The sequence below is a fragment of the Pristiophorus japonicus genome, chromosome 1 (assembly GCF_044704955.1).
Source record: "Pristiophorus japonicus isolate sPriJap1 chromosome 1, sPriJap1.hap1, whole genome shotgun sequence".
Classification (NCBI taxonomy): Eukaryota; Metazoa; Chordata; class Chondrichthyes; family Pristiophoridae; genus Pristiophorus; species Pristiophorus japonicus.
The window spans coordinates 491,588,849-491,607,294 of record NC_091977.1 but is presented as its reverse complement, the minus strand read 5'-3'; the positions used below and the strand labels follow the sequence as shown (position 1 = coordinate 491,607,294).

At 46.3% G+C, this 18,446-nt stretch overlaps 1 protein-coding gene across 2 annotated transcripts in view; it reads right to left on the bottom strand.

Moving 5' to 3' along the window:
• LOC139277143 (DNA topoisomerase 1-like) overlaps window positions 1-18,446 on the bottom strand; it is a 198,133-nt gene that overhangs the window by 136,569 nt on the left and 43,118 nt on the right. For both annotated transcript variants that reach the window (XM_070895198.1, XM_070895203.1), the window contains exons 8-10: window positions 14,542-14,646; window positions 6,184-6,297; window positions 4,397-4,489 (exon numbers count right to left, since the gene is read on the bottom strand). In XM_070895198.1, the coding sequence (XP_070751299.1) occupies window positions 4,397-4,489; window positions 6,184-6,297; window positions 14,542-14,646 (312 nt within the window). The remainder of the gene's footprint in view (window positions 1-4,396; window positions 4,490-6,183; window positions 6,298-14,541; window positions 14,647-18,446) is intronic.

Here is an 18,446-nt window from a genome sequence, read left to right as displayed (position 1 = left end):
TTGTTGGGCGCTGGCCTGAGTGTCTGCTGTTTGCGGACCGCCCACAATGACTGGGTTCTCCTCCACTTGGTTCCGGTGTTCGGTCACCTATGGTGGAGTGAACTCTACATCGTGTACTTCCTCTGCTTCTTCTATGGGGTTGCTGAACCTCCTTTTAGTTTGATCCACGTGTTTGCGGCAGATTTGTCCATTGGTAAGTTTAACTACCAAAACCCTATTCCCCTCTTTAGCAATCACAGTGCCTGCAAGCCATTTGGGCCCTGCAGCGTAATTAAGGACAAAAACAGGGTGATTGACATCAATACATCGCACCCTCACATCCCTGTCATGATAGTCACATTGTGACTGATGCTTGCTCTCAACAATTTCTTTCATAATAGGGTGTCTAAGGGATAACCTGGTTTTAAGCATCCTTTTCATTAGTAGCTCTGCGGGTGGAACCCCTGTGAGCGAGTGTGGTCGGGATCTATTGGCCAACAGGAGGCGTGATAAGCGGCTTTGTAGGGAACCCCTTTGGATTCTGAGCATCCCCTGTTTGATCATCTGCACTGCTCGTTCCGCCTGGCCGTTTGAGGCCGGCTTGAACGGTGCTGTTCTGACATGGTTGATTCCATTGCCGGCCATGAAGTCCTGGAATTCAGTGCTCGTGAAGCACGGGCCATTGTCGCTGACCAAGACGTCCGGTAGACCATGGGCGGCGAACATTGCCTGTAGACTTTCTACTGTGGCAGAGGATGTGCTTGAATTTAAAATGGCACACTCAATCCATTTGGAGTAGGCGTCTACTACAACCAAAAACATTTTTCCCATCAAAGGACCTGCGTAGTCCACATGGATGTGTGAGCATGGCTTGGTGGGCCAGGACCAGAGGTTAAGGGGGGGCTTCCCTGGGTGCGTTGCACACGTATTGCACCTGCGAACACAAAGTTTCAGGTCTGCATCTATCCCTGGCCACTAAACGTGTGACCTGGCAATTGCCTTGATCATGACAATACCCGGGTACTCATTGTGAAGTTCTCTGATAAACACCTCTCTGCCCTTCTGGGGCATGACTACTCGCTTTTCCCACAGCAGGCAATCGGCCTGAATCGAGAGTTCATCTTTGCGCTTATGAAACGGTTTAAACTCCTCAGGGCATGCCCGGTACGTGGCTGCCCAGTCCCCATTCAGGACACATTTCTTAACTAAAAACAGAAGCGGGTCTTTATTTGTCCAGACTTTAATCTGACGGGCTGTCACAGGTGAGTCTTCGCTATCGAAAGCCTCAACAGCCATGACCATCTCAGCATCATGCACAGCTGCCCTCTCAGTGGTGGCTAGTGTAGTCATAGGCAGCTAACGTAAGTGCCCACCTCTGTATGCGGGCCGATGCATTCGCATTTATGGCCTTGTTGTCGGCCAAAAGGGACGTTAGGGGTTTGTGATCTGTCTCCAGCTCAATTTTCCTGCCAAACAGGTACTGGTGCATTTTTTTTTTTACTGCATATACACATGCTAGCACTTCCTTTTCTACCATCCCGTAGCCCCTTTCTGCCCAGGACAGACTTCTGGAGGCATAAGCTACCGGCTGTAACTGACTATTGGCATTCACAAGCTGCAACACACACCTGACACCCTAAGACGACGCTTCACACGTTAAAACTAGATTCTTACACGGGTCATATAATGTTAAGTTTGTTGGAGCATAACAAATTGCATTCTCTATCAAAAGCCCTTTCCTGGCTGTCCCCCCAGACCCAATTGAGACCTTTACGTAGGAGCATGTGTAGCGGCTCTAACAGCGTGCTCAATTTGGGAAGAATGTTGCCAAAATAGTCCAGGAGCCCCAGGAACGAACACAGCTCTGTCGTGTTACGGGGTCTGGGTGCTCTCTGGATCGTTTCTGTTTTGGACACAGTAGGTCTGATCCAGTCTGCCGCTACCCTCCTCCCCAGGAATTCTACCTCTGGAGCCAAGAAGACGCACTTCGCCTTTTTCAGTCGCAGCCCTACCTTGTCCAGTCTGCGTAGCACCTCCTCCAGGTTGTGGAGGTGTTCTTCAGTATCACAACCCGTGATGAGGATGTCGTCTTGAAAAACCACCGTCCTTGGAATCGACTTGAGGCGGCTTTCCATATTTCGCTGAAAGATCGCGGCAGTCGAACAAATCCCGAACGGACATCTGTCATACTCAAACAACCCCTTGTGTGTCGTGATGGTGCTCAGCTTCTTCGACTCACTCGCCAGCTCCTGGGTCATGTAAGCTGAGGTCAGGTCCAATTTTGAAAAAAAAGTTTATCACCGGATAGCGTCGCAAAGTCGTCCTCCGCTCTCGGTAGCGGGTACTGGTCTTGGAGTGACACCCGATTGATGGTGGCATTGTAATCGCCACATATCCTGACCGACCCATCTGCCTTGAGCACCGGCAAGATCGGGCTCGCCCACTGAATTTGACTGGCAAGATGATGCCTTCCCTCAGCAGGCGATCCAATTCGCATTCTATCTTTTCCCGCATCACGTACGGCACTGCTCTGATTTTGTGGTGTACTGGCTTGGCGTCCGGGTTTGTGTGAATCACTACCTTGCTCTCCATGAAAGTGCTGATGCTGGGTTGAAATAATGAGTCAAATTTGACCAGGACCTGTGAGCATGATACTCGCTCCACAGAAGAAATTGCATCGACATCGCCCCATTTCCAGTTCATGACAGCATGCCAACTCCTCCCTTGTAGTGCACGACTGTCTCCTGGGACAATCCAGAGTGGCAACCCGTTCTCCGAATCTTTGTGGGTCACGACTACCGTGGCGCTGCCTAGCACCAGAATGATCTCCTTTGTATATGTCCGTAGCAGTGAGTCAATTGGCAATAATTTTGGCCTCCTGGCCTTGGACACCCACAACCTTTCAAACTGTTTGATACTCATCAGGGATTGGCTGGCCCCCATGTCCAGCTCCATTAATGCTGGGATGCCATTGAGGAGCACTTTCATCATTATTGGTGGCATCCTGGCATATGAACTATATGTGCTCCACATGAACTCTCTGAACTTCAGCTTCCAGCGATTTCCCCCAGTATTCATTTGGCCTCGTAGGGCTTACATTGGCCCCGTCCTCCTCGTACATCAACCTGGCTGCAGGCTTCTTGCACATACGTGCCAAGTGACCGCTGACGTTGCAGTTTCTACAGGTATATTGCTGATACCTGCAAGCTCTGGCTGGGTGTTTGCCTCCACACCTCCAGCATGAGTTAAAGGCCCCATTGTTGGAAACAAAAGGTCCATTACCAGTCGATCGTCTCTGACTGTCTCTGTAACTGTCCTTAAACGCACCATTAACAGGTGTTGATGGCCCCATTGTCCCTTGGATGGCATGAATCGCCGTTCAGCTAGTCATTGTCTCTGTTGAACTCCCCCTTTGGGTTCGACTGCATACTGGGGCATGTCCGATTACCCTTGTCTGCCGCATTAACAATGTTGACTCCCTGGTTGTTTGCTGCATTTGAGCCAAGATTTTTGCCATAAATCATTTTGGTTTCTTCCTCCCCAGAGATAATTGTCTGGGCTATCAGAGCCGCCGCTTCCAAGGTCAAGTCTTTGGTCTCAGTTTCCTGAAAACCCCAGCGTGCCCGATGCCCTCAATAAAAAAGTCTCGCAGCATCTCCGCTCTGCATGCATCTGGCAACTTACATAGGCTCGCTAGTCGCCGGAGATCTGCCACGAAGTCTGGAACGCTTTGCCCATCTCGCCGCCGGTGTGTGTAAAACCGATGTCTCGCCATGTGCATGCTACTCGCCGGTTTAAGGTGTTCCCCGATCAACTTACTGAGCTCTTCGAACGTCTTGTCCGCCGGCTTCTCTGGCATTAGAAGGTCCTTTATCAGGGAGTACGTTCTGGATCCACAAACTGTCAGGAGATGAGCCCTGCGTTTGTCAGCCAAATCCTGTCCCAGCCATTCCTGAGTGACAAACTTTGCTGTAGTCTCTCAATAAAGTCGTCCCAATCATCACCAACACAGTACCTCTCTTCTGTGCTGCTAGTGGCCATGCTCGCTTGGTTTAAATCCAAGTTTCTCATCACCAATATGTCCTTACTATACAGTATAAATGCAAATGAGGCCCATACTCAAGAAGATCACTCTGTGACCAGTTACCTTTATTACCAAGACCTCAAGAGAGCGACGGTGGTGGAGCTTCCCCTTTTATACCGGAAAGTCCAGGTTAGGAGTGTCTCCCACAAGTTCGCCCCCTGTGGTCAATGTTCTCAAGGTGTACAACTTAGGTTAGCTTATACATGGGTTACAATGACAGTTGAATACATGATAGAAACGATTGGTGTTCAATAAATATCTGATAACTGAATGGCTTCATTACACCAACCAAATCTTTGACTACCACCAAAATCACGTCATTTAGTCACTTACTGGTCAGAACCGGTATCGCAGTAGACCCTTTTAGTTTTCTTAATACTTTCAACAGGAAACTGATCTCCGTCCAGATCTTGTTCTTCACCCAACCTGCAATTATACAGAAAACAAACCGGTTTTCTAAATGGGCAGACTTTCATGTCACAGTCCCTCGCAGTGAGGCTCTTCATCTTAGCCTTCCCACCACAAACAGCAGGAAAACTTCAGCCTCCTGTAGGTTTAGTTCTGTTCAGACTAATATTTACTTACTGTCTTTGTTCTAAAGTACGCTATTACATCTGCCTGGTTTGTTTTGTCTCTTTTCATTATGTGATTAGTGTTATGGTTGGTCAAATTTCATGAATTACATTAAACTTGGGGTGGGGGGGGGGGGTGGTTGCGGGGGAACACACCAAGGAAGAGATAATATTTAAGAGTGGGCAGAACTATGGCAGTTGAAATTCAGTTCAGGTAAGTGAAAAGATGTACAATTGGAAAGGAACAAAATGGAACAATTAAGAAGTTAAATCTTAATTGCTAGATAAGAGGCTGAGAAAGATCTGGGTATTAAAGTAAACTAGCCTATGAACAGACAACATAAAACATAAATCAAAAAAGTAAACCTAATTCTGAGCTATACTGGCAAAAACATACAAGTCTGAGATCACCTTGCTGAATCAGTACGATGCTCTCGTCAGACCGCTCCTTGAATAATGTATTGATTCTGATCACTGAGGCAAGAGGGCAACACCAACATCTTAGAAGTGATACAGCGAAGGATTATAAGACTGATCACTAGAGGATTGAGTTATGAGGAAAGGTTGAAGAAACAGAGTATTGAAAGGAGCTAACTAAGAGGGAACCGTCTAGAGATATTCAAGATATTAAGTGGTATAGGATATTAATCATGAGAAATTTTTCAAGTTGGAACTATAGGATAAGGGAACTTGCAAGTTTATGACTGATGTCAGGAAATACTTCTTTATGTAATGAGTGACCATTCTTGGAATGGTCATCAGGTAGGGTAGTGGAGACAAAAACTAAGTCATTCAAGAGGTAGTTTGACTCAGTTACAGAGCATCATGCATCTCTGGAAAGATACGTTTTAAAGAATAGGATCTCTCAAGTGCACTTATCTTTTCTGAACTTTTGTTCAGGATGTCCAGATTTCAAAAAAGACATTTAAAAAAATATAATTACCAGTGGTAGGATCACAGCTCCTGGCTCAGTGGACAGGAAAATGAGATGGGGATGGCAAGGAGAAGAGAAGTATAGATCAGGGCCTCTTCAAAGCAGAGGGGAGAGAAAGTCTCCGTTGTGGAGGTCAGCAGTTACCAGGCAAATCAAATGTTAGAGTTTAAGACCAGCTGTACATAAATCCAGTGTTGTAACAGGTAAAATCTACATCCTATTCAATCACCCCTGCCCCCTCCAAAAAACTAGTGTCAACCAGCATCTGAAGCACATGGTAATGTTTTAAAAAGAGGGAAAATAAAAAAATGAATGTTTCCACCCAAAATAAAAATCAGACTTTTCTCTTTCTGATCCCTACTGACCAGATATACATTTCCAACTGTTTTCATTAGAAATTTAAAAACACTGCACATTTGTTCTCAATGGCAAATTAATGAAAGTAGATCGTACCCAATGTTTTCTATATTAAAGTCAATAATTGCATTCCTTGCCTAAACGAAGGATAGTTTTTAAAATCATGAAGTGTTTATTTTTCAGATTATGAACATGCAATCTCCATCACCTTCACAAGAGTTCCATTAAAATAAATGGAGTTTCAAATTCACACTCACTTTGTAGAAGGATCCTCATCACTCTGCTCATCGCTTTTCTCCTTTTGCTTGCTTTCATGATTTCCAGAATCTTCCTCAGTGGTTTGTGGCTCTGATTTCACATTCAAAATAAGCCTTTTTTAAAAAAAAAGAGCAATTTGTGCATTGAACACATTAAGGACATACCCAGCACAATATGTTTGCAAAATAATTCCCAAAAACATATTACAAGATTAATGGGAGATAAGGGGGGGCGTTCCTAGTTGCTAAGTAGCGAAGCACTAGTTAGGGAGATCCAGGTCTACCCAATGGGACATGGCACAAGTGGCAGAGTTGGGTTCTGTGCAAGGGTGGTTCATTTTGCTGTAGGAATGCAGTGCTGAGCAAGGAGCAGATCCACATGGCCCATACATGATACCAGGTGGCACGCAGTGGTTAACAAACAGAAACCTAAATCAAAGAATCAAGCCCCTCAACCAAAGCTCAAGAAGCCGACAGCTGAACCAAAAGACTGGACTCCTGCCTTGGAAATGAAAGAGTGCATGGCGATGATGCTCAGAAGAGGGATGGGCAAATGGGCACATCAAATATAACTATTTCACACAGAGGATGGTGCTGAATGTTTGGACTACACTGTCCAAGGAGGTAATTGAAGCAGATATCAGTAATTTTGACTGAGCATTGGACAGGCATTTGGTGAGGAAAATTAAGTCAGGGACTAAAATAGTGTACTGTTTATTCTGTTTTTGAACTCAGAGACTGGCAAGGTGGACAGTAGTGATCATTTCTTTTGCTACCAACCACTCAATAGTGTTTTTATTACAGTAAATTTTAAAAATTAGTCAGCACTCCTTTCTTTTGGTTCTGTGCATAAAACGAAGGAAAGTAGAACTTTACAGGGCACTAGATTATGTTGGCTGGTGAGAAGTGTACAATTTACCTTCCTCAATAAAACATAGCATCTTCTACAACACGAGTCAAACATCAGAATGACTTACAAATCTACTTTATATATAAAATTACTCATGATGTTTATACTTTGTGCGAGAGCAGAGGTCATTGAATAAATGCAAATATTATAAAACCTCAGCAAATTTGAAAAGAACAAAAAATGGTGGCGATACAGAGCAAGGTAGTTAACATCTGCAATGAGATGATAGGATCTTTTCTCTTCTCCATTCTTTTCTCTTTACAAATGCTGAAAAATTAATGCATTTTAATATTTGCTATTTGTACTATTTTATAAATGTTCAAAATGTGATTGATTACAAGATAGCAGGGCAGTGCACTGGAGTACCAAAGCAACGTACACAGGAGCGATTGCTCTAGTCGACTATTTCCCAACTCAATCGCCCCGTTGCCGAGAAGTGATGAGTAGGGATCAGGTTAGGTCTCAGAGGGTGGAGTGAAAACATCCGATGGCAAGTTTCACAGCAGCTGCACCCATCTGCTTCTGGTTACACAATGCTCATTTTTCATTCTCTGTTGCAGACAATGTCTAACGGTGAGAAACTAGCAAGGGAAGAAACCTCATGGGACTGGAAAAAGTTCAAGAAATTATTTGATCAATCTATTGATAACAGACCTTGGGGGAGAAATTCGGTTGCGCCTCAGTTAGGATGGTACCCCAGGCGGAGTGTTAATTTTAATGCCTTCCGCCGAGAAATTCATCAGAATCGGTCGAATAGCTGACAGGAATGCCAAGTCTGCCGTTGCACACCAGAGCTGGGGGGTGGGGGGGTGAGCAATAAAAAACGTTTGGTCACTAAATGTTGTGGGACCCATTGCGCATGCAAGAAACTCCAAGCCAGACCCCCAGGAACAGCAGAGTCTTAAAGGCACAGCAACTCAAGCTAGCACATGCGCAGTTCCAGTTCCAGTGGCTTCAGAGTGCGAAAATGGAGGAGCAAGGAGGATGCCAGCAATCTACCCGCTTCTCACCCACTGCCCTGGAGTCAGTGGAGAGTCGCTCTCCAGCCTGTAGGGGGACGAATGTCAGCACCTCGGGATTTGACGAGGCTGTGCAGGGAGGTGGCATAGCACATTACAGCCTGGAGCACGGTGGCCACAACAGCGACCCAATGTCGCAATAAAGTAAACGGTGTTATTACGGTCGTTAGGATGAGTACTCTTTCCATTCATCTTCCAATGTCTTCATGTGCACCTCACTGTCTCACACAATGTAAAGACTTTGCAGTGCCTACCCCTTCTCTATGTCTACCAGGCCATGCTCCTCCTTGCTGAAGCCAGACCGAGACCTCTCCATCACCTCACCAGACATGTCCTGCCCATTCAAGCACCTCACTCAGCCTGCGGCCACGTAAGAACATCTTTCCACTCTTCATATGTGGTCACAGGCCCAAGTCTCATATTTAGTGGTAGTTGCTTGTGTCCCAGACCCACTGTTCACACATTCAGTGTGCAATGCCATGCAGGATGAAATGCAGATATGCACACTTCAGCATATTACTCCCGAGTGCCCTACTGCAAACACATGTGGCACAGCAGCACCTACACAGCCACCAACAACTTTTTGCTTTCGTCATTGCAGGTCAAACTCGCGCATCGTCAGGGTGAGGGCCAGCCCTACCTCCAGGTCCTGACCGACATGGATGAGCGAGTGTCCACCCTCATGGGCGCTGCAGTCGTGGCGGTGGAGGGCAGAGCCCCCGCTCAACAGTGACAGTATGTGAATGTGAGAGTCCGCTTTGCCTTGAGGCCAGATGTTGCAATTGAAGTAACGATGCCACCCTTCTTGCCCCCTCCCCAACATGACAACTGCACTTCTGTTGCTTTGTGCTTAAATGATGAGCAAGAGCGCCACCTGCCCGTCGGTTGACGATGTCTTCAGACGACGACTTCAGACAAGGAGGAGGATGAGTAGCGCAGTGCGCTGGGACAGGTGGAGACATCCTCATTTACAAGTAGGGAAGAGCACCTCAGTAATAGAGGCCGTCTTTCTCGAAGCTCCTAGCCCCTGTGGCCTGCAACAATGCCCAGCACGAGGGGAAGCTCAGGGGCCAGATCTCCGGAGCGTAAGTAGCCCCATGAGTCCTGCTCACAGATAGGCAGATGAGCACCTGGAATTTGAGGCTATGTCCATGGAATCAATACAGATGCACCGTGAGCTAATGGGTGCATTGGCGAGGATCGTGGATGTCGGGGAGGCCACCTCAACCTTAGCATTTGCGTCTCAGGGGCCCATCGAGCCCATCCTTGGTAAATTCCAATGGACGAAGGCCACAAGTGACCATGGGGCCCTAGAAATGATGGCGTGGGCCGTCGCTGACATGGCAGTAGCCATTGAACAGGAGGCCGAGACAACACAACAACTGCATTCTGCCATGTCGTCAGTGCGTGCTGGCATCAATGCACTGTATGCTTTGATGTAGTGTTAAATTGATGCCACGCAAGCACTGGCTGCTGCCATCGAATCAGTCCAATGGGGAGCCAACGGTGCCAAAGTAGGCCATCAATCTGCACTCCACTAGATTGATTAGATACTGAAGCTCTGCCCCCAGGAAGTGGCAGGCCATCTGTCGAGATGAAACATGTCGTCTCAGGACATGATTCGGTCTCCTAACATAGAAACATAGAAAATAGGTGCAGGAGAAGGCCATTCTGTCCTTCAAGCCTGCACCCCCATTCAATAAGATCATGGCTGATCATTCACCTCAGTACCGCTTTGCTGCTTTCTCTCCATGCCCCTTGATCCCTTGAGCTGTAAGGGGCATATCTAACTCCCTTTTGAATATATCCAATGAACTGGCATCGACAACTCTCTGTGGTAGAGAATTCCACAGGTTAACAACTCTGAGTGAAGAAGTTCCTCCTCTTTTCAGTCCTAAATGGCTTATCCCTTATCCTTAGACTATGTCCCCTGGTTCTGGACTTCCCCAACATCGGGAACATTTTTCCTGCATCTAACCTGTCCAGTCGAGTCAGAATTTTATATGTTTCTATCAGATTCCCTCTCATCCTTCTAAACTCTAGTGAATACAGGCCCAGTCGATCCAGTCTCTCCTCATACGTCGATCCTGCCATCCCGGGAATCAGTCTGGTGAATCTTTGCTGCACTCCCTCAATAGCAAGAACGTCCTTCCTCAGATTTAGGAGACCAAAACTGAACACAATATTTCAGGTGCAGCCTCACTAAGGCCCTGTACAACTGCAGTAAGACCTCCCTGCTCCTATACTCAAATCCCCTAGCTATGAAGGCCAACATACCATTTGCCTTCTTCACTGCCTGCTGTATCTGTATGCCAACTTTCAATGACTGATGAACCATGGCACCCAAGTCTTGCTGCACCTTCCCTTTTCCTACTCTGCCACAATTCAAATAATACTCTGCCTTCGTGTTTTTGCCAAAGTGGATAACCTCACATTTATCCACATTATACTGCATCTGCCACGCGTTTGCCCACTCACCTAACCTGTCCAAGTCACCCTGCAGCCTTTTAGCGTCGTCCTCACAGCTCACACCGCCACCCAGCTTAGTGTCATCTGCAAACTTGGAGATATTACACTCAATTCCCTCATCCAAATCATTAATGTATATTGTAAATAGCTGGGGTCCCAGCACTGAGCCCTGCGGCTCCCCACGAGTCACTGCCTGCCATTCTGAAAAGGACCTGTTTATCCCGACATTCTGCTTACTGTCTGCCAACCAGTTCTCTATCCATGTCAATACATTACCCCCAATATCATGTGCTTTAATTTTACACACCAATCTCTTGTGTGGGACCTTGTCAAAAGCCTTTTGAAAGTCCAAATACACCACATCCATTGGTTCTCCCTTGTCCACTCTACTAGTTACATCTTCAAAAAATTCCAGAAGATTTGTCAAGCAGGATTTCCCCTTCATAAGTCCATGGTGACTTGGACCGATCCCGTCACTGCTTTCCAAATGTGCTGCTATTTCATCTTTTATAATTGATTCCAACATTTTCCCTACTACTGACGTCAGGCTAACCGGTCTATAATTACCCGTTTTCTCTTTCCTTCCTTTCTTAAAAAGTGGTGTTACATTAGCTACCCTCCAGTCCATAGGAACTGATCCAGAGTCGATAGACTGTTGGAAAATGATCACCAATGCATCCACTATTTCTAGGGCTACTTCCTTAAGTACTCTGGGATGCAGACTATCAGGCCCTGGGGATTTATCGACCTTCAATCCCATAAATTTCCCGAACACAATTTCCCGCCTAATAAGGATTTCCTTCAGTTCCTCCTTCCCACGAGACCTTCGGTCCCCTCGTATTTCCAGAAGGTTATTCGTGTCTTCTTTCGTGAAGACAGAACCAAAGTGTTTGTTTAACTGGTCCGCCATTTCTTTGTTCCCCATTATAAATTCACCTGAATCTGACTGCAAAGGATCTACATTTGTTTTCACTAATCTTTTTATTTTTACAAATCTATAGAAGTTTTTGCAGTCAGTTTTTATGTTGACAGTAAGCTTCCTCTCATACTCTATTTTCCCCCTCCAATTAAACCCTTTGTCCTCCTCTGCTGTATTACAAAATTCTCCCAGTCCTCAGGTTTGCTGCTTTTTCTGGCCAATTTATATGCCTCTTCCTTGGATTTAACACTATCCTTAATTTCCCTTGTTAGCCACTGTTGCGCCACCTTCCCAGTTTTATTTTTACTCCAGACAGGGATGTACAATTGTTGAAGTTCATCCATGTGATCTTTAAATGTTTGCCATTGCTTATCCACTGTCAACCCTTTAAGTATCACTTGCCAGTCTATTCTAGCCAATTCACATCTCATACCATCGAAGTTACTTTTCCTTAAGTTCAGGACCCTAGTCTCTGAATTAACTGTCACTCTCCCATCTTAATAAAGAATTCTACCCAAGGGGCCTCACACAACATGATTGTTTATTAGTCCTCTCATTATACATCACCCAGTCTAGGATGGCCAGCTCTCTAGTTGGTTCCTTGATATATTGGTCTCGGAAACCATCCCTAATACACTCCAGGAAATCCTCCACCGCATTGCTACCAGTTTGGTTAGCCCAATCAACATGTAGATTAAAGTCGCCCATGATAACTGCTGTACCTTTATTGCACACATCCCTAATTTCTTGTTTGATGCTGTTCCCAACCTCACTACTGTTTGGTGGTCTGTACACAACTCCCACTAGTGTTTTCCGCCCTTTGGTATTCCATAGCTCCACCCATACCGATTCCACATCATCCAAGCTACCATCCTTCCTTACTATTGCATTAATTTCCTCTTTAACCAGCAATGCCACCCCACCTCTTTTTCCTTTCTGTCTGTCCCTCCTAAATGTTGAGTTCCCAGCCTTGGTCACCCTGGAGCCATGTCTCCGTGATGCCAATTACATAACACTGCCGTTCCACCAGCACCCCAGCCATCAGACACTGCTGCTGCCCACTCAGGCGGTGCTGTAAGCAGCCGGGCCTTCCAGGCCCAGAGCGTCATGTGAGGCCATCAGTCCTGTGTCCATTGGAGTCACAGCAGCCCTCAAGCGGCCTTACTGCAGGCACCGAGGACCCATTGTGGAGACGTAGGCAAGTATAGGTGGTGAGGCAGAGGGATGGGAAATGCCTACGCAAGACCCACTGATGAAAATGGTTCCTTATGGGCCTGCGTACATGTGTTATAAATGTTATTCATCTGTTGTATTAGTCTAAGGGGCGGGTGCCCCATTGTGTTTTCTTTGGGGGGGGGGGGGGGGCGGTTGTAGGGTTTTTGGGGTTGTTTGAGGGATGTTTTTCAAATATAATGTTACGTTGACCATTTCTTTCAGTCTCTGGTGTATGACTGTTGACTTGTAACGGAGATGTGGCCTTATCGTGGCACAATTAGCAGTCATTATTAGCTGCATCCCTCAGCTCCCTCCATTTAAGCAAAGCGCTCCTTAATGAGCCGCCGCTGAATAGCCGTGCTGCCGCCGCCATTGGGATGCTGCCTCCTCCATGGCTGCTGCTGGTCCTCGTCATCTTGCTGGACATTCGGGGCATCGCCAGGCTCTTGTTCCTTGTCCTCCTGAGGTGGGATCGCGCCCCACTGGCAAGGCCCGGGCCCTCATGATGGCCAAGTTGTGCAGCATACAGCACACCACAATGAATAGTGAGACCTGGTGAGGGGAGTATTGAAGGCTGCTGTGACTCCATTATCGCTGCTTCAGCAGCCCAATTGTTTGCTCTATGATATTGCAGGTGATGGCAGGACTCTCATTGTAGCGTTCCTCTGGCTCTGTAGTGGGGTTTATGGTGACGGGTCCTTAGCCAGTTTCCAGGCCATATCCTTTGTCCCCGAACAGCCAGTCTCGGCAGCACACCAGCTGCACATTTGGGGAGTGATGTCTCTTTTGGTTTCTGAAGACCCGTGCATTCTGGAATGGTGCTCGCAAGGCTACATGCGTGCAGTCAAGGCTACATCGTTGTACCCTCGGGAATCCCGCTATCCTGGTAAATCCACTTGCAAGCTCATCCTGTTTCTCCCTGATCAACGGGAAGGTAATGAAGTCCACTCGACGGGTGTAGAGAGTCTGTGTGACGTCACAGATGCAGCAATGTGCTGCAAGTTGAGACATGCTGCATATGTCCCCGATACTACCTGGAAGGTACCAGAGGCTGCAATGGGCAGCGCAGTTCTGGTGCCAATGTGAGGCTGCAGGTCTTCCTGCAGGAGATGGGATATCTCCGACGACCTCCTTACGGAAGCGCAGCCTTCTGACAGTTTCTCGGACAGGTCAAGGTATGAGCATTGCCGCCGGTAAAGCCATGGGGGGGGGGGTGGGGGGGGGAAGGGCGGTAAGGCCTCCTGCCCAGACATCTACCGGCTCTCCTCCTTCGGCTGCCAACATGGCCAACAGCCCTTCTCTCTTGACACCACCTTGCGATGCTGGTGAACTAGTAATGCCCCCATTAAAGTTTTAGAAATAACTTTTTCTCAAGCTCAACTGGTATGTCTGACTGTGACCTCCACGGGAAGCGCTTCTCATCCCTTTAAGTATAGTCACCAGTTAATGACTCTGCAAGCCTGTACCGACTGTTTTTCTTGGCGGTCACTAAATGAGGCAGCCACACCGAATTTACCGACGGACACAAACATGGGCGTTGCGCCAGGACTGACGTCGTCAGGATTGCACTGATGGTCAGCAGCCAGGCGCTAATGGTTTGTGCCCCCGATGAGTCTCTCATGAATTTTTGGTCGGGACGCTAAAAGTGGCATGCTCAGTCGATAACCTCTTACATTCCCACTAACACCTCCTTTGGCCACTCACTGAAGCGTTAAGACAACTGAAAATCCAGCCCCTGGTATTTATCAATACACTCCACCACCAGACAGTAATCCTCACCACTAACAAAAACAAAATTGCAATAGATTGAACATTTCTCATCTTACTCCTCCGAAAGCTGATCTTCCTTCTCTGGAGTTCCTTTGCTCGTTATTTTTTCAGTTGTGTCTCTATAATCACTGCCTGTTGATTCCAGTTCATCATCATTTGGTCTACAGTACAAGAAAAATATACCTTGGGTCAGATCACCAAAAAGGTTTCAATTAAAATGTGTAAATTTCTCACACAACAGCTAATTGGGAATGTATCAAATGGTAAAATCTCCTTGCTGGTAAACTGAAGATTTCAAGTCCATAACCAGAGGACAGTTTAATTATAAAAGGAGGCATTTAAAAGAGGATTTCAGTTTATGAGAATCAATGAACAAAAGGTCAAAAGCCCATTCTCAACAGAAACACTAACACGAACATGAACTTCTAACTTGATTTTTAAATCCAGTTTAGTGATCAGCTATTAGAACTGTCGTCAGGACCGCTCAACTGTTCAATGTGGTTCACCAGGACTATAAACAGCTGGGAAGGGCTCATCACAATGCCAGTTTGAGACTAAATTAAACAAAATACCTGTACTGAAAAACTGGGGTTTTGTTGTCAGAACAAAAAGGGAGAAGTGTTTAAAATTATGAACAGATGGAACAGAGTAGATAGACAGCAGACTGTTTCTTGTAGTCGAGGGATCTCAAACAAGGGGCCATAGATATGATTGACTGCATGAGATTTTGAACAGAGAGGAAAAGAAACATCTTTACAGAGCCTTATATTGAGGCTGTAGAATTCATTTCCAATATTAGTGGTTACAGCAAAGAGACTATGTTAACATTCAAGATTATATAATTTGGTGGTTGAATGGAAAGTGTCTGAAGCGATATAGGAACAGCGTGGGTAAATGTGATTAAAACTATTCGCTTACATGAAAAGGTAAAGAGCGACATGGACTGGTTGGGCTGAATGAGTCGTTTCAGTGCTGTAATTTCTAAGCCCAAGCAGCAATAGCAGGTGCAGTTGCTGTTAGAGGAGTGGCACTGCAAGTGATCAATTAACTGTTTAAGTGCCACTTATTACTGAGCCATAGTACACATGGCAAATTGGCTGTCATGACCATTTGGGCTACTAGCCAAACGAAACTGGTTTCTACAGGATTTTCCTGGTGTATATGGCTCAGCTACTCCCAGGATAAACTCTCAGCCATTGGGGAAACCTATTTTTAAAACTTACCTTGGACTGGCTTTGCATACCAGAGTTATGGAACAACATCCATCAGAAATTATATTTCAGAAAGTGCTTGAAGTCCACAGCAAATTAGTCAACAGCAGCAACTTGCAATTATGGTGTCTTTAATGTAGTGAAATATCCCAATGATGGCATTCCTGATCCCCAAGTACCTTGCGATTTTGATGTTTATAAGTTCTGAGCTTTTAACTACCAAGTGGTATACTGACTCGTCCAATACCATTCACATTTCCAGTATGAGAATCAAAGACTCACATATTTCCATTTAAGAGATAAATTTAGGAAATAACATGACAATACCAAACTCCTGCTGCCTTGGAGCCCAAATATTACTGATCTCTTGATCCAGACATCCAGATAACAGCTACTTATTCTTTAAAGCTCTTGATCTAGAGTCTGAAATATTGGCTACCAAAGGTTCAGTTGCTTTTCATCTTGTTTATGTAAAATTTCTTAAATCCAGAGTATGCATAATGGAAGTGAAGTTAATCAAAGTTCTGTTGTGTGAGCTTTGGCATGGAATGTTGGTGAAGAGTAAATCCCAATTCTGTCCTCACCTGATGTCTACACTTCCAGCAGAGACCAGGAGTGGGAAAATCTGGCTGATCTTTTCTTTTCTTTACCAACTACATGCAGTGTCTCTGCTGCCAATTCGGCACAGAACAGGAATTGAAGTTGGGGCTAGAGAAATCTACTAATGAATATTTTGAAATCTGCTGAAAGAAAAATGCAATTTTTGAGCTATATCTTCAGTCAAACTTTTCTTCTAGGGTTTAGGAGAAGGGCGGGCAAGGATCATTTCAATTTTGACTTCTCAATCGCTACCAGACAGGAACCGCACTACCACGGAATGCTCATATCCCCATCTTTAATCTTTCAGCAGTTTAAAAAGGAAGATAGTTCACTGAGGTAGCAGTATGAGCTGTACAATTAGCTTCAGTACCCTTGGGTAAGGAGATAAACAAAAATCAGCCAGGAGTTCTATTATTAATGATTGCCTAGTGGGCACATGCTGATGAAGGCACTTGTCTCCATTCAGAGAAAATGTAACTTCCTCCTACAGCCACTGTAGCATCCAATTGTTTCTTAAATGATTCTAGCATTTCTGCCTCCATTAATCTATCTGGAATTCTATCTCAGACATTGATCACTCTACATGAAGAATTTTCTGATGATATCAGTCCTAAAATTACCTTGTACTAGTGTTTAAACCTGTTCCCTCTTGTGCTACTCCTAGTTTAATATAAAGTAATATTCCAGGTAACATTGTGTGTATCTTTAATCTTATATACCTCTACAAGATCACCTCTCAGATGCCCCCTTTCTAGGCTTAAAAACCCAAGCTTCTTCATTCTTTCCATACAACTCAAACTTCTGACACGAGGGTAGGTCTTGTGGCTCTTCACTACCTCTAGTACTTGAATGTCTTAGCGGACCTCAAGGTGCAGTGTTCTACCGTTTGATGTCTACTTTTTTGGCTATGTAGTTCAACATTCTTTTGGCTTTGTTGATTGCTGTTCTACATTAGTTGGAAATATTGGGCCCAAGTTTCCACATGACTCGCGCCTGATTTTTAGGAGCAACTGGTGGAGAACGGACTATTTTAGAAATAGCAATTCTCCACATTTTTTTTTGTAGTTCTAGTCAGGTAGAACAGTTCTAGTTTAAAACAGAATATTTTCTTCAAAAGGGGGCGTGTCCGGCCACTGACGCCTGATTTGAAAGTTTCCACAGTGAAAATGTACTCCAAACTAGAGTAGAATGGAGCCAGTGAAGATTTTTGTAGAACTGAAAAAGCCTGTTCTACACATTAAAAAATTAGGCGCAGGTTACAAATTAGGCGTCCAGAACGAGGTGGGGGGGGGGAGGGGAACTCATTAAATTCGACAATAAATCCTTATTTATACTTCTACAAATAAATCCAAACTGAATAAACATTTATAAGCCAAGAAAAGATGAAATAAACCATCTTCCTACCTGTGTGAAAGTGCTTCAGCCAGGGAGTATTCTGCAGCCGTTCATGCCGCCGAGGGGGGAGGGAGGGGGAGAGCGAGCGCGAGGGGGGAGGGAGGGGGAGAGCGAGCGCGAGGGGGGGAGGGAGGGGGAGAGCGAGCGCGAGGGGGGGAGGGAGGGGGAGAGCGAGCGCGAGGGGGGGAGGGAGGGGGAGAGGGGAGGGAGGGGGAGCAAGAGAGAGGGGAGGGGCGGGGGGGGAGCAGGTGTCTGGTCGGCAGGGGGGGGGGGGGGGGGGTGTCGGGTCTGGTCGGCCGGGGGGGGGAGGGGGTGTCGGGTCGGGTCAGCGGGTGGGGGGGGGGGGGAGAAGCGAGTGTCGGGTCTGGTTCGGGGGTGGGTGGAGCAGGAGCTGGCCGTGGGAGGAGCCTCATTCACGCAGCCCCAGTGAGGCCATTCAGCCAGGGCTCGAGGCTGCGTGCTTCGGGCCCATCCCACACAGTTCGGCGCCTGGAGCTACTGCACTTGCGTGCCGACTGTAGCGCGCATGTGCAGAGGTCCCAGCACTGTTTTCAGCGCCGGGACCTGGCTCCGCCCCCCCCACAGCTCATGCTGGCTGTGCCGAGGGCCAGAGGACCTGTAAATAGGTGGAGAATACCGAGGATTTTTTTTAGGCGCCGTTTTAGGCGCGAAAAACGGGCGCCCAGCTTGGAGGGGCGCCCGTTTTTTTTCTTGTGGAAACTTGGGCCCATTTAGTGTCAACGAAAACTCGTATT